The sequence below is a fragment of the Haliaeetus leucocephalus genome, unplaced genomic scaffold, assembly GCF_000737465.1.
Source record: "Haliaeetus leucocephalus isolate CR32 unplaced genomic scaffold, Haliaeetus_leucocephalus-4.0 Scaffold871, whole genome shotgun sequence".
NCBI lineage: Eukaryota > Metazoa > Chordata > Aves > Accipitriformes > Accipitridae > Haliaeetus > Haliaeetus leucocephalus.
This window is the reverse complement of record NW_010973307.1, coordinates 2,817,361-2,834,025: the sequence shown is the minus strand read 5'-3', so window position 1 is coordinate 2,834,025 and position 16,665 is coordinate 2,817,361. Positions and strand designations below refer to the sequence as shown.

The window sequence follows — 16,665 nt, the reverse complement described above, 5'->3', positions numbered from 1 at the left end:
GGGATGTATGCCATATAAAATGGTAAATTGACCTTGTTCTAGAACTAAATGAATCCATAAGACACCGTGTGAACCATATGGAAATAGCTGGAGTCTGGAGATACTAGCACGGGCTGTACCTGGGTTTACAAGCCCTGCTGCGGGCTGGTTTGCCTGTGTGCATCCCTTAGCATCGCAGCTGACGCTGCCCCTGTGTAGAGGCAGAACTGGCCTCTTCCTGTGATGAGCCACGCTCACATAGACATGATGAGCCAGGAAAGACTTGATTTGATTTTTAAACACACTGCCTTCCTAACAATTTCCAGCTTCCTTTGGTTTCTGCCTGCTTTAAGGGAAATCTTTGGTGCTCCCTTTCATAACGGCTCCTCTCAGCATTTAATTTCCTTTTACATAATTTCGTACTGGCTGGGAGGAGGAGGAAGACAGACGCGCCGAACGGGCACGGAGGAGCTTTAGGAAACCTTGCACCTGAGTCAGGAGTGCCGAGCAAGCTCTGCTGCTCGTATCCATCAGCAGCGCCCGCCGCTCGGCACGCAGCCCCGAGATGCGCGACAGCATCTCTGGCACGGGCAGGGAGGGAGGCAGGGAGAAGGGGCTCTGGGGACCCGGAGAGCTCGGCTGCTGGAGCGTGGCAAGCAAAGAGCCCTCCAGGGCCCCGGGGAGGCAGGCGGGGACGTGCGCTGCCTTGGAAGAGAGCACAGCCTGCTCGGTGTGGTGGAGGAACGGAGGAACTGCATAGCTGAAGAAGGGAGGGGGTTGGAAAATGATGCAGCTTGTTCAGTGGATTAGGCAGCCATGCCTGGAAGTGGCAAACCGAAAGAGCCGCGGATTTGAAAGCCTAGAGGGATTATTCGGCCGTGTCGTCTGACTTGCAGCACAACAGAGGCCAGCAAACTTCACCCAGTGCTTTCTGTAGCGAGTCCAATGATCTGCGTAACGCCCTGGCAAGCCTCTTAGGTTATGATTTCTACATTTTTAGTAGGGTTAATAATGTTGGAAGCAGCAGGAAAAGGGTGCTGGCAAATGTGAGCAGTTCTAGCAGGAGTTGTAGAAAGGCATGTTCATCATGTCAGCACTCTGGAGGGCTGGAGAGCTCGTGATGAAAGGTTTTAGAAAAAGACTGCATAAATAGGAGAAGGGAGGGAGGCCTCTACAAACAACATGTGATGGACATGCTTAAAGTATGGAGGAAGGGGAGAGCACTCCGACTTATTGATGCTGTAGATAGTGGTGACCTTGGTCCAACCAGCAAAATTGAACCCTGAAGAAGTGCCCAGTTCCAATCTCAGCTCCTAGAAACTCCTCAGGTCTGTCAGAAATGGCGTGCCACAAACAGGCTGTCTTTGGGAAGCCGAGTATCATGGCTGGTGTGTGAATTGAGCAGGGGCTGAATAACCCAGCAGCTCATCAGCTGATACCACTGTTGGTCCTTGGAAAGGACAAATCTCCCTTCGGCAGCCAGCATGCCATGGGCATGGGCTGGTAGAGGTGCTCACCCCAGGGCTGGCACAGGGGCATATGCCTCTCAACTGGGGCGGATGCCCCATGCTCAGGACATCACTGCAGCAAAGGACATCCGAACTGGCAAACTATTCTCCGTGGTTGCTTCCAAGCCTCTGTTCCTCTACCTACCTTTGCAATGATACCTGCACTACAACATCCCTGTCCCTACGCAACCCCCTCCACTGCTTTCCCCTCTCTCTTTTCTTTGACTTCCTGAGAACCATGGTACCGATGACTAAACCTTAATACCTGGGCACTCTTCAGAAAAGGTCCTACAGTGTTTAGCTATTAAAAAAACCCTTATACTGCACTTCACACCATCAGAGCATTGCACAGGCATTGAACCGTTTGTCCTCACAACACAAATTCAAATCTGGCCAGTTTTATCATCCTACTTATGTAAGGAGGGAAACTGAGGCAGCGAATGATTGTATCTGCCTCCTGCCAGGTGGCAATCGAATGGCAACGCTTGCCATAGCAGCAGAGACTGCCTGCCTCCTCCTGATAAAACCATGATTTCTTTAGACTGGACTGGGTGCGGAAGAGCTGAATCTCATCTTTTCATTTATACTGTGTTTTTTTTCTCAGTGGAATGAGCAGAAATTTTACCCAGTGAACGCAGCGCGGAGCTGGAATGAGATTTGTCCGAAGTGGCAGCCCCTTACACGCCAGGTTGCGTAGGGCAGACGGTTAGCAAAACATCCATCGGCAGCTGAGCATGGGATCAGAGGGGGGAGGCCGGGAGGATGGGGAGGGGGGACGAGGGGGCCACTTACATGGTAATGTTTCTGCACGGTTCTTTTGGATCATTATGCAGAGCTGTAGCACCAGTTGAGGGGCGCTCTCGAGGAAAGTTTCCAGGAGGCGCAACATATTTACGTCTGCATATTCGTACATCATAGCCCAGTAGAAACGCCGCTGGTGTTCCTTCCGCCTCTGGCTCTGGATCCCCAGGTACATAGTTCGGATATACCTGCAGGAAACAGGAGGAAAAGCTGACCGTGAGACTTTGGCATGCATCAAAATCTGAGGAGGATGGGGCTGTGGGCCAGTTTTCTGGGGAGAGGGAGGTGGTCTGGGGGAAGGGGAATCTGGGGTAGATACAGGTTGTCTACACAGGTCTAACACTATCTCCTCCAAGACCTGAGGACCACCTTTGTATTGCAAGAGTGGGAAACCTTTGATTTGCACTACCCAGACGTGAAGCGTGGGGATAGGAAATGCTCATGAAACACCTGCACAAGAAAACAACTCCCTCAGTTTGTTTTCGTGATGAGAAGAGGAAAAGCTACTTGACAAATACCGGTCATGTCACTTGGTGGTGGCTTGACAGATGGTCTAAGCCCCTTCAGCACTCTAGTAAGGAGCTTCCCTCACAGAGCCCAGAGATTTGCCCCTGTTTCATCGCAGGTGGAGCAATGAGACACCACCTTCACCTTCAGCACACGTGTGACCCACAAATGCAAAAGGCCACAGCTTGCCACTGGTCAGCTATTGAGACTTTGGGCAATGCTGGAGTAGAAGGAGGCGTCTCATGCATGGACAGGTACTGCTTTATCGCCTCTGGTTCCATATCAGTGTGTAAGGAGACCTGGAAACCTCAACCTGGGGACACAACTTCCCTTCAGGGAACTTTTGGCCAATCTTTGTAAATGGAGGTGACCCACGTAGGGTAGCACAAGGTGCCCAGATGACACAGGACTTGAGCCATTTAAGGAAAAAAACCACCTCCTAACAGGGTCCTTTCTACTGCTTGCTGATATTAATGATCTAATAATAATGGGTCTTTTTCCTTCTCATCCTGCGTGGTGGCTGTAACCTTGTGCTCTGAAATTTGGGATGGGAATCGTTTCACCTAACGCTGACCCTAAAGTGGGTTATCTGAGCTAGTCAATGGAGAGAAATGTCCCCTCCTGGGACTGTTCATCTGTCCCACCTCAGATGCCAGCATGACGGTTGGATGAAGTGCCTTCTGGAGGCTCTGGGAGGGGCTCACAGCACAAACTGGGGTTTTGCCAAAACGATTAGATCATTCCTTGCCACTCGGGGCGAGATTGCACAGCAAGGAAGAGCAGCAGGAAAGGACATAAGCCTCGACAGCTTCTGTATTTCCAAATTACACCCAGGCACAGGGAGGTGGGAGTGAGGCAGAGGTACCTCTGCGAGCCCTGCCCTTTCTCAAGCACCTTGTCCTGCCTTCCCGTTCCCAGTTCACAAGCACAGAAGACGAAAAATCCCGAAAGCAGACACAAGGACACACACACACAAAAATGATGCAAGAAAGCCACCAGATGGGGCTCGACACTCGAGAAAATGCTATGCCAGTCATATACGACACCGGTGAACACTGATGTGACATCCCCAGCAGAACCCGAGTGGGGTGGAAATGCCCGTGGAGCCACCTTCTCTCCCATGGACACCAGTCCTCCTCCCACTCCCCCGACATGCCCACCGCCACCGCCTGTACTCAGCATTTCCCTGAAAGCCCCCAGCCCCAGAAGCTGCAGGATGACACAGGAATCCTGCCTTCTCTTCATGCATGCAAGGAATTAAATAAATGTAGTTTAGCTGGAAAGGCAAAGTTGGGGAGAGTAAGTTGGAATGGCTCAAAGAGAAGGCAGAGAACAGGAGCATGCAACTGGTTTTTATAATATCAGCAATACAGGGACACTGAAAACCAAGGTGGTGGTGCCCATAAGGTGCTGGCCATGGGCAAAGACAGCATCACCTCTGCCAAACTCTTTTAATAGAGATAGTCACTGAATCTGTCCTGTAGTCTTGCATGGCCTCCCCTTCCCAGGAGCTCCCATTCCTGTTACTACACGAAAAGGAAACTCCCCTTCTGAAGTTTAAGCCACTAATTTCTCATCATTCCAGCCATGGGCAAGGAGAAGAATTTATTCATTTTCACCCTGCAGCAGTCCTTTACCTGTATGCACCTAGTTACCATGTAAACCCTCTTTCACCTTTTCTCCAGACTAAAAAAACCCCAATTTCTTTCAGTCCCTTCTCACAGCTCACATTTGCTAGACCTCTACTCTTCCACATTACTGTCCCCACCAGCTGTCTCCAGTTTTTGGTTATTTTTAAGACTGTTTCTACTTTTCCAAGTACTCCAGGTTGGCAAAACCAAACTATAACAATGGCATTGAGTCACTCAAAAAGATTAAGAAGAAACTTAACAGAAGGGACACCATGTCCTGCAGTGATTTCTCCTCGATCTCTAGGGATTCACCACCATCCACACAGCTTAAGCATGAATGCTTCTAACTGGCTACAGTGAGAGGACATGCCACCTCTTCATGGAAGCAGCATGCATAAAAGGACATTAAAATGCATTGGATAAATGTAATGCCCTGGTCCTGTCTCCATCAATGGCCAGAACAACGGCAACGACAGTAACACCAAATTCTGTTGGCTGTAGAGCCCACAGCCTTTTGCAAAGGTCAGCTGCATTGCGCCCCTTCCACAGATGGGGAAACTGAGTCATGGAGCACCAAAAGGGCTCTCCAAAAGTCTTCTGGCAGCCGAACCCAGATCTTTTAGCGCTGTCCCCAGCCTCTAAACCCCACAACACAAACCCATGAGTGGAGTACCACTCTGCCTGCTGATGGTCCTCCACCCAGGGTAGACATGCTTCCTTGATGCCGTAAAGCCCAGTGCTGCCCAATCTGATCTGTGCTGGAAGACCCAACAGGACAAATCTGTCCCTATCCAACTGCCACATGGGACTGTGGCCTCAGAAATCCTTTGGTATAATTTTGGCCAGCAAGAGGTCACAACCTCCCAAATGAACAGCGTGTGAGCAAAACGGCTCCAAGGACCATTTGCAGCAGAAGGGAAAATGAACTTCCCTTTGTACTCTTTTTGGTCAAGCCAAAAATATGGTGCTCTCTCTAGCACCTTTCAGACCCAAATCTGACAAAAAGAGAGGAAAGGGAGGAGTGAAAACCCATTCCCCCTTGATGCCAGTTGACTGGGAGTTTTCAGCAGAGAAAGTGTAAGAGTAACTGGGAAAAGCAGTCTTTCCACCTGGTAGGCTTTCAACGACTAATAAATACCTAATTAATCAATATAAAATTTCACCCAGCTGTAACATTGGTAGTGCTCAATCCTATATCTGAACACAAATGTACCGCACTGCTGCAAGCAGTTTTATTCCAGTATATCTGTTTCTTCTTTGTGGTATTTTTTTTACTTGTTTGAGGGCTTTTTCCTACCTTTACTAACACTGGTTAAGTGTAGACAAACTCTGAAGAAAAAAAAATCAATGTCATTTCACCTGAAATTTGTTGTTCTCGGTCAAGCTGGTAGCAAACAGGATTCTATAATTAGACTTTCAAATCCATATTCAGGCCTGATCTTCAGTCTTTAGCAACATGATGCTTCCTCTTATGTCAGTGAAAGCCATTCACCACTCTGTGCTTTTGAAAATCAGGCTAATTTATTTATTTAGGAGCTTAATTTTGGATACAGGAGCCTAACTTTGGGCTTTTTATTTTTTGAATGCTGGCTATTTTTATATACGAGTGCGTGTATTTGTGTGTATGCGTGTATTTTTAGTTCTAAGTCCCATCATGGCTTCAAGAGATAGAACTAATTTGGCATTGGGAGGGGGATTTCGGGCGATTTTCTTTAAATGCACAAAGGATTGGCTGTCCCCTCCATTCTGGCAGGGTTCCCAGAATTCCTGTTGGTATAATTATCCTCACGCTTATTTACTACGTATGTCGCAGTAGCACACAAACTGCGCGGGGCAAAGTCACTGCTGTCCCTGTGCCAAAGCACATTTTTAAGGAGCCAAAGCCATCCGCTCCAGAAATGTGGTCAAATAACCTTTGGAGAAAACCCCAGGATGCCATCAGGAGGGGGAAGAGGAGATGTTCCTACCGTAAAAAAAATCCCCACCCTAAGTGCTATGGAAAAAGATGCTTCATGTGGATGAGAGAGGCTGCTTAGCTGTCTCAGCAAGGACTGTAGCAGAAATGTCCAGAGACAGGATTATGGAGTCAGAGACTCTGTCTATACCATTAAACAAAGCAGACCAAAGACCAGCCTTTGTCCTTGGCCAGCTGGCGTGACTTGACTCCACGTGGCTATGTCCACGCTAGTTGGCCTTGGCCAAAATTGCCAGAGACTGTGCTGACAATTTAACAGGGTGAACTATTACAGGATTGTGCCTGTGCCTTGGCACTGTTCAATTTACAGAGGTGGCTTTGAATATCACCAGCAGAAAGTGTGGGAGGATGCCTCAGGCAACAGGCTGGCTTGAAATGAAGAGGATGCTGATGTGTAAGAAAGAAGGTTGCAGGAGCACGGAAGGGCACGTCAGCACAGGCCCTGGGCTACGTTTTGAGGAAAGAAGAGTCCTGATGGCCTGTCCCACAAAACCACAAGCTGATCAAGGTCAGGAATCTCAGACCGTATCTACAATAGGCAACAAAGTACAGGGGCCCGATCACTTTTCCTGAGACCAATGGGCCAAGATGATTGACTACAGAAATGAACTCTCTCATCCTCCAAAACCAGGTAGCTGCTTTCATACTCAGTATTGGGACCGATCCCTGGCCCCTATGGAGTCCTGAACCCTGCCTAGGTTATGATTACTTGGGAGAGTGCTAGTAAGCCTTGACCGATCTAGCGATTATCCAAACAGTTTAGCAGCATGATGAAGTCACAGTGCCCATAAGCAGGCCTTGAAATTGCCTAGTTTACTAGCACACGTATGTGGAAAACCAGAAAGGAATAGGATTTGAGGTACTCAGTCCACTCCCAACAACTCCAGGTTGGGAAACTCTTCTTGACCAAGCACAGCTTTCAGAGAAGCAAACCCTGGCTTGAAAAATGGCAGAGCATGCCTGAGAAGTCAGAAACAGACCTCTATGGAAAGGAAAATTAACTCTGCTTAGTAGGTTGCAACTTACAACTGCAGAACCTTACATGCCCCTTCGGATGAGTAGGATTTATCACGACCAGGGGGGCAACAGGTACAACACCCTTCCCAGCATCTCACCAACCTCCCCTTCTCTCTGGACAAGCTTACTTTGCCATGGCGGTATGGTTATATCCTAGGTGTCATGGTAGCAACACACATGATATGGATGGACACCATCTCCCTCACCATCCCGGGCCACCGACCTTCTCCCTGGTGGTGGGATGGGGCGCATCATTCAGCTGACGGCTCACCCTCCTGCTGTCTTCTCTGCAGGCACTCCTGCTAACTCTTGCAAGGGGCCATTATCCTTATGCACTAGAGGGTGTTTACGGTTTAAAAGCCCACTCCTTGGAAGGGAGGAAATGAGGACATGTGTAACTGCTCAGCTGGAAGGCTTGCAGCGGAGGCTGCCTGAACGTACCCTTAAAATGAGGTTATGTAAGGCCAGATCTCAGCTGGAGCGAGCTGGCATCCACAGGGCTCTAGCAATTTACACCAGCTGCGGCTTTGGCCCGCTTTTTTAATTTTAATGAATTATTTTCATTCTAACAGATATAAAAGGAATGTAAGATGCAGCGCTCAAGCAACAGGGGAGCATGAAAGTAAAATGCTGTCTATTAAAAAATCAAAATCAAACTTACAGTTGCCATCACAATTAAGATGCTCAATATCAACATTTGTTAGTGATTTTTTTTTTTTTGTTATAATGTTGCAAGTTAGCGATAAGGATTCACAGATGGATAATTATTGTTCCTAGTTCGAGTATCACAGTAGTAGCTATGGGGCCCCATCCAGGTGCCAATATACCACAGCTTCGTCTGGCTGCTTCCACGGCATCAAACTCCTCCAGAACAAGGGGCTGCATCCAAACTGCCTCTAGGAAACGGTTCCTGGCCTGGGCTAATCCTCAAAGGGTCTGCAGGACTTATTTACACCACTGCTAATTGTGTTGGGCCAAAACCATGCTGGGGACCATTGCTAAACTGGGAAAGATCACTTGCCATCTCAAAAGCAAGAAAGGGCACCTTAATTCTTCTCACAGGACTAAGCAAGCCATGCATAAACCCTTCATTTAATCCAGCATCCTCACAGGTCATCCCAACTACATATGACTAAATCTCTCATCATTTTGATGGCCTTCATCAGGGCCCTGATTTCCAGAATCGGGATTCTCAGAGCTTTCTGAAATCTTGCCACTTTTGGCATTTCTTCATATGGTTTAATCCTAAGAATGAATAAAACACAGCAAGAAGTGTGTTCATCAAGTGTTTCAGTCCTTCTGCCTTGCAGTTTCTGCCCTCTTCTGACCAGTAAACATGCTTCACAGTGCACAACTACCCCTTATCTAGTTAATTGCTTCTATCAGCTCCTATTAAACAATTAATAAACTCCATTCCATGCCTTGTCTTGCTTATTGGAGGAGAATGTTGCTGAACACAAAATAAGCTTGTTCTGCGCCTTAGAGACACTTAAAAAGCTTAAATGCGTCGCATGACATCATCCATGAGTTGTGTGGACTAGTAGGTCACAGAGGACACTGTCTTTCTTTGGACACAGAGTTTATCGTCATCTCGGTGCCGAACCTGGAACTCCAATACGAGACTTCATCCACCTCCTCACTTATCACAACATCACTGGGATCCAGCATCAGGCTTAGGAGTCACTCACAACAAGATTACACAACAGTGATTTCATCAAGGTAAGAAAATTGGATTACTTGGCCTATATTAACAATTTTGAGTTAAGCTGTACTGCAGTTTACTGCATCAATCTCTTTTCATGTTTTCTAGTATCCAGACATTCCTGTTGGCTCGTTATTTCCTTCTCCCTGCTTGAGAACTTCTCTGTGAGCGAGATTCTCAAAAGCATTAGCCAAGATCTGTTCCCTTTAAAGCCAAAGGGTCAAGTCAAGTCAAACTTTCTGAATAACCCTAATTCATAGGCTTGATAGCCACCACTTCAGTGAAAATACTGGTCTTTGTGTGAATTCAAACCCCTATTCTTTAAGTGCACGTATTTGAGAGGGGATGATACTTGAACGTCCATTTATATTAGAAAGTCCTGCTTTTTGCAAAATACGATTTGCAACTGAAATATCTACTACAAAGAATGATAGTGCCAGTCTTCTGCTGTGCAGGAGAAACTATAATAATTTCATATTCTAAGCCAGTTTAAAGCTGTTTTAAAGCACAGATGGCTTTACTATACACCAACTACGAAAGAGGGATCTGATTTATAAAATGTACGTTGGGGAGGATCATCTCATAGAGTGATACAATAATATAGGTACGAAGGGACCTCTAGAGACCTCAGGACCAGGCGTCCCCTCCAAGTGGGGGTAATTTTGAAGTTGGTCATGGCCTTGTGCAGTTGGGTTTTGAAAAACTCCAAAGATGGAGACTCCACAACCTCTCTGAGCAACCTGTTCCAGCACTTAACCACAATCATTGCAGAAATAATTTTCAGCCCGAGATCATTTTCACTATTTAAAGAAAGTCTACAAATCAACCCCTCCTTGAAAAGAGTAAATTCCGTCAAACAGTTGGAAAGAGACAATAAAATCATGATGCTGTAGGACTTTTAGGATCTGATTCCCACAGCTTTGTTGTTTGCAGGCTGATTTAACTTGTGGCTGATGATTTGGGGGCTCTGATACACAAAACAGGGATCTGTGATTGATAATTTCAGAGTAGTGTTGCCAGCTCCTCTGAAATTATTCCTTTGGTTGCAATGCCAGCCAAATGGGACATATACCTGTAACACCTCCTCTGGGACATCGTCCACGGTCTTTGTTCAATTCCCTTTTTACTGATGGTTTAAGCAGATATTTGGGACTGTGAGACCACATGGCAGACCTGCAGGTGTGCATTTCATCCTACTGACAGATACCAGGGTCATAACCTCCAGCAGATGCATGGGGAAGAAAACTGGGGCAAGGGCATCACTGCAGCTAAAGCTCCAGAGACCAAAAATGCATGAGCTGCCCGTCGTGTTGCTCAATCTGGGAGATGTTTCAGGGATTCATCTTTGTGACTGTTCTCCTTTTCTAGTTGCAGAGTAGTTTTCTCTGACTCACAGACTGAAAGATCAGCACCAGAAGAAGAGAAACAAATCATAAGAAAGTGCTAGCCCTAAACAGCCCCACTTCCTGGCACTAATTTGTCAAACTTTCCCAAATCTCGCTGTTACTGAAATATCCATGCTTAGCCAGAGCCTGGCCAGTATTTCTTTGTTTGCAAAAATAGTCATGAATGTGTTATTGGCATATTCATTACGACCCCAGTTTTGGAAGCAGGTCTGTCCAGGCTGCCTGCGTCCCCATGGGCTGTGGGGCTCCCCTGAATATTCAGGCTATAGAATCCCTATTTCCAGATCTTTGCTTGGTAATTCAATACAGAGTCAGAGAATAGCATTCTAGCGGAAGCTACTATAGTTTTGACCCGGGTTCATAAAAATCATGTTTATGTTTTTACTTGTCAATTATTTTGTGAGGTGCAGAGTCCTAAACCAGAAAAAAACCCCAGAGACCTCCTCAGCACCAGGGTACGAATGCCCTTTTTTGATTTTAATGTGGGAAGCATCTCTGTGCTGCATAAAGGAGCAGGCAGGGTAGCAGGGGCTGCTGGAGAGGGTATCAAAGTGATGGGTGCTGCAGAGACATGTCACAGCATCTATCACACGTGGGATGGTCTCACGGCCTAGCACTGAGCCAAATGCTCTCTTTTATCACAGATTCCCCCCCAAATTAGTTATGAATACTTAAGCCCCGGTCCCTTTCCTATTTTGCACATACTTATTTACTTAAAGTACACTCCGACACCTAGTGCTATCGCCTCTGGCAAAGCCTTCTGTTTTAAATCAAAGCTGTTAAATAGCTTTACACGGAAAGAAGGAAGCTGAAGTCAGACTGAATTTTTGCTTCAAGTGTGTTTGAGCTAATAAGGTTTAATGTCAGGGCTCTCCTTTAGGAAATAAAACTGGTCCCAGTTCAGTAAGTCCTACAGGAACAGATGCAGCCGAAGGCCTTGAAAGTAATCAGAGGTCTTTTGATTGACTTGTCTTGGGTCCAAGCAAGCGAATTTTCACAGGGCAAATCCAGGGAAATGTCTGAGGCCTCCCAAAATGGGAGTATTCAAGGGCATGATGCTACAGGGACACATGGGAATAGTCACCTTGCCCTTTCTATAGGATGCCACATTGCTTAACTCAGATGGTCTTGAGAGGAGATTCGGCATCATGTGGACTCACCAGAGCCACAGGATATCTCAGGAAAGGAGAAGTCTGCACTGCTCTGGGAGGCCAAAGACAAGGACACATCTTCATCTCCTCACGGCTGTCTGCAAGCCTCCAAGATCCCTTGGTGGAAGATGCAGAGGAACAGAGGGGAAAGCAATGGCTTTAACCAGCTGTGAGTCCCCTGGAGATAGAGACATAATGTGTTTTTTTCTTTCAAGGGTTTTCCACTTTCTGAGTGATTTAACAAACCAGTTTGGGATAGCAGGTCCAAAGATCTGAACAGAGACAGCAGGCTGCCTGCAGTCTAAACCCTCAGAAAGTGATGCAGACCCCAGAGGCAAGGAGGAACACGACTGGGAGCTGGTCCCCTTCCTCTTCTGAGGGAAACATTTCATATTCCCAGGCTCCGGCTGCTGGGGAAGACGAGGTAGTCACATCTCCCACTGGGAGATCAGGGAACCAATACAGGAACTGATATGGATTCTAGGAGAGTATTCACTGAATTTATAATATTTACTCTCTCCCTGGCCATCAAGGTCACTGATGCTGAAGCAGGACCTGAAATCACTAGACAAGACTCTTCCATACAGCAGTGTCTCTCCTAACCCCCATAGACGGTGGCTTTGTAGAGCTGAGGAGGTGGATGCTCCAGGATTTTTTAACAGCATGCCAGAAAAACACCAGCCAGGAACAGTTTAGGGGGAGAGGACCCTGCTTAGGATTCTTGAGGACCTGGTGAAGCTGAAAAAAAAGTCCCTGCCTACTGCAGAGCTGCCAGGGTCAGAGCTGTAGGCTTGCTGCCGGCTGCAGCGTGCTCTCCCCACCACTTGCATCCTCTTCCCAGCACACACCACTGCAGAGCAAAGCTTCAGGGCTCCCCGGGGCCAGCAAATCCTTCGGGTGCTGCTCAGCAGCGATCAGGAACGCTGGGGTCCACCCCAGCCTTGCAAGGGACCTTACGGACCTGGGACTGTACGTTCAGCAGCACGTCCCCAGCTCTTCTGTGCCGCAGGGGTCAAAGGCATCCGTGGAGCAAGGCTCCCGACGCGGCGGCTTTGCACGAGGGTTGAGACTGTCGTCTTCATTTTGCCATCCGTTTGAGAAGAAGGAGCTAAAAATTGGGTGAGTGCCTGTGAAATCCTGGAAGAACAGCCTCAGATCCCAGCTATTTTTAGTTTCACAGAAGCTGCGCATACATTAGCAAGGGCCTGCCTTCCTCTCTCCGGGTGCGCAGGGCTCTGAGAAATCGCACGGTGTCCTCCCAGCCTGCCAGGAAAGAGTTTAACCCTTGTCGTCTCACCACAGCTGGCCCCATCCAACTGCACCTTGCGATGGACTCTGATGGAGACCAAAAAAGGGGGTAGAAAGGTCTTCATGGCCATTTTGGCTCTAGCCAGCTGGAGGAAGAATTGGAGTGGTCTTTGCCCCATGGCTCTTATATCATTATAACTGGTGGGAGGAGCAGGGATGTTTGGTATCAGCTGGGGACTGGAAAGAAACTCCAGCACAGAAATGGCATCTGATTCCCATCACCATCAGCTCTTGCTGGGAAACAGCAACACTACGGGCTGAGAGGGGCAGGGAGGAGTTCAGAGCATTTGCAGGACCCAAGAGTTGATGCCTCAACTCCATTGACCTTTCGTGATGGCCAAGATGGATGCCATTCGTGAACGACCACGTCACCTTCAGTGCACCCACCATGAGATGCTTAATCCGAATCTACAATTTTTTAGCCATGCAATCTACTGGGAAACAAGGCTGCATCACCACACAGGCTCCTCAGATGCTTGGTGTCACATCTCCTTCCTCCCACTGGCTGTGTCTCCACTGGCCCAGACACATCGCGCCAAGAAAACCATTGCTTGGGCCCATAAAGGGGATGAGGCCAGGGATGGGGCATGAGATTACAAGCTCACTGAAATGCATGATGCCTTTCAACACACTATTAACAGAAAATAATCGCAACATTTATTTCTACTTTTCTTTCTTCATGAAAGGATGAAAAGCAATGCCTGTGCGAGGTGCACACAAACAATCTCTGCACTTCACACCCACAGTGCATGTCAGCTCCGCTGCCCGTGCACTTTAACATTTTCCAGCTCTTTAATATTTATTACCTCTGCTGCTTTGTATTACTCATCAGCTATTCCTGGACAGAGGAAATGTACTGGCGGGTTCTGAAGCGTGTACATACTCTGTTCTTTAAGGGGGCTCTAAGTGCAACAGCAGCCTTGCAAACGCGCACACACTGCGCTGCATTTGGGCATCGCAGTCTCCTGGGGCTTTTGAGGCATCGGGTACAAGAGAATCAAACAAGCCTAACCGTCCCCTCGCAGTGGCTTTTCAAAGGCCACAAGGATGTAGTAAGCCATCAGGAGAGGAGACACCGCACTTTTGGAAGGTGTAGGAGCCCTTACCTCAGCGTATTTGTGCTGATCCCTACAGAAACACCCCTTTCCCCCTCAGCATCCTTAGGAAGTTCACATGAGCACCCTTCCCTGCTTTACTTGCAGTTATTTTACAAGTCTCCTCCCAGCCCTGTGATTAACCACGAGCCTGCCAGCAGCTTTGCCTACTTGCAATATTTCTTCCAGCTGCTGGGAGCTCGGGCGCTCCCAGCAAGGACATAATACAGGGAAGCAAGTCAAGCTACGCAGAAGCCAATGGGTGGCTGCAATTGCAGCTGTTTCATTTAATAGGTAACTCCTAATTAAGACTGACTCTAAATAACATGACAAAGAGGACTACTTTCTAGTAGTCATGTTCAGGAGAAGAAATAGCCCAGGTACAGTATTACCCAGTATTACAGTAATTTTTCTTTTTTCCTCTTCTCCTACTAATTTAAAAGGAGCTTTCTGCTTGAAGCTTAATAAAAGTGAAGCCACCTGACCACGTCCTCGCTCCACCACCCTCTGGGTACAGCTGAGTCTTCTCATGCTGGCGGACAGTTTATCCAAGTGACACAAATGCAGTCACAGGAGCTTTCTACCAGTGAACAGCATCTGGGCTGTGAGGTACAGGATCCTGCAGCCCAGCCCAAGGGACTGATGTTCATGCACAGTTAGGTGCAGAAATGGAGGCAGAGAGGTTAAGTGACTGCCCCCGAGCTAGTGGAGGAAATCAGTGTGGGGGCTGGTGTTTTTAGAATAGAACAGAACAGAACAGAATAGAATACTTCAGTTGGAAGGGACCTACAATGATCATCTAGTCCAAATGCCAGTTCGGGAGGTCCTTGTCTCCCTGTCCCTGCTGGATGGGCTCCTTGTCTCCTTTAGAAGTGCAAGGTGTGTGCCGCAAACAAAAGGAAATAAAGCCTTTCATTTTCACACACGTACTTTTGACCTCCTGCTACTCAAAATGCTTCCCCAGCCCAATCGAATGCCTCTCGCATGCCTGATACAGCCAACGCAGCTGCCCTGCACTGCGCAGAGGATGTTTGCATTAACATTGACTATCGTAAATGCTTAGACGAGATATACCCCAGAAGCACCAATAAATTGCTGAATGCATTGATCTAGACATGACTCAGGAGTCACCACTGAATAATCTCTTCAGGCACCTTCCTCTGGCTGAGCCTGGGCAGAGTTTCTGCTCTCATCAGCGAAGCAGTAGAGGTCTCTTCCATCTTGCACTTCTCCAGGGGAAGGCCAGCTTAAATGACACGTGGGGGCTATTGATTTCTGTAATGAATGAATGGATTTTCCCCTTCTGCACTCACACCCCCTCCCTCTCCTGTGGAATAATTCAGCGCCTCTGTCATTTACTGCCCAAATGCCTCTCCGAAGTGCAAACATGCAACCTTTCCCAGCTGGCATTGCACGCTGCCTCCAAAGCCCTGGCCTTGGCTCCTCTCTTTTCTCCTGCCTTCTCTGATCTTGCAGAGCATTGCCTCCTGGAGGGAGGATTTAATGTCGTACAGTGAGGCAAGGATCCCAGGCAATGGAGAACATGGAAGTTTTCCTTCCAAAAAGGAAGGTGTGTGGCCAGAGTGGTTGGGTAAGCTCAGGCTGTGTGTCAGATGCTGCAGTATTGGCTGGGAAAGGTGGTGCAGCTGCCTGTTGGGATGGGCCTCGAAGAGATTCCTGCACTCTGGGGGTCTGCTCGTAAACAAGAGCAGAGCAGATGCCATGGTCATGGAGGAGCTGAAGGAAATACAGCTGGGAGTTTTGCAGTTATGGGTTGAAGAAAAAAACCAAACCCTTGTACACTGGGGTCAGCTGAGAAGCGAAGGGATGTCCTCTTTTGGCTACAAGGAGTCTCACTGCTAGCCCAAAATATCCTTTCCCCCTGCCTCCCCCAGTTCCTCCCTAGGTAACCCCCTCCCACCACCTGCTTCTCCTCAGCCAGGTCTCCATAGCTTATCTGAAGTGCCACAGCCGGTCTCCTGCTTTTGAGTCCCTGCTCTTCACATCGCCCCACGTTCAAATGACCTGCCCTCCCTGCAACCTGCTGCCCAGCTGCTGTTGGCCACAGCTTAGGGGAATTGCTCTGCGGCTAAGGGACGTGCCAGATACCTGTGCACATGTTCAGAAGAGCCTTTTTGCAGGCAGAGTCCCCAGATGCAGCCTGACACTGTTAGCCCTCCCGCCCCTACAAGTCCTGCCTTGCCCTTCACAGGAGTTAGGATCTCGAACATCATGGGACATAGCATATGTCACCTCCTACATTTGCAGAGAAGATGTTGGAGACCTGCCATTAGCAACCAGTTTGCACAGGCTCTGAGAGATGGCCTGCCCATAAAACTGAGATCGCAGAGCTCTGTGTCCCACCTGCCATCTTAGGGAGCTGGGATTTGACATAACCCCTCTATTACAAACTCTGAATCCAACTCAGGTTGCCCTTTGCCTCCAAAGTTAAGCCCTGACTCGTAAAAAGATGCAGCTGACTCTAAGCATCTCAGTCCAGGATGTAAATCCCTCAAATCTGAGTCTAAAACTTCAGGCATTTGAGTCCCCTAAGCAGTTACGCTACAGCAGGCAGACCCAGGAGGG

At 48.1% G+C, this 16,665-nt stretch overlaps 1 protein-coding gene across 1 annotated transcript in view; it reads right to left on the bottom strand.

Moving 5' to 3' along the window:
* The window catches only part of XKR6 (XK, Kell blood group complex subunit-related family, member 6), a 182,992-nt gene that overhangs the window by 19,490 nt on the left and 146,837 nt on the right, over positions 1-16,665 (bottom strand). Inside the window, exon 3 of the mRNA XM_010583203.1 lies at positions 2,280-2,476. Within this exon, the coding sequence (XP_010581505.1) occupies positions 2,280-2,476 (197 nt within the window). The remainder of the gene's footprint in view (positions 1-2,279; positions 2,477-16,665) is intronic.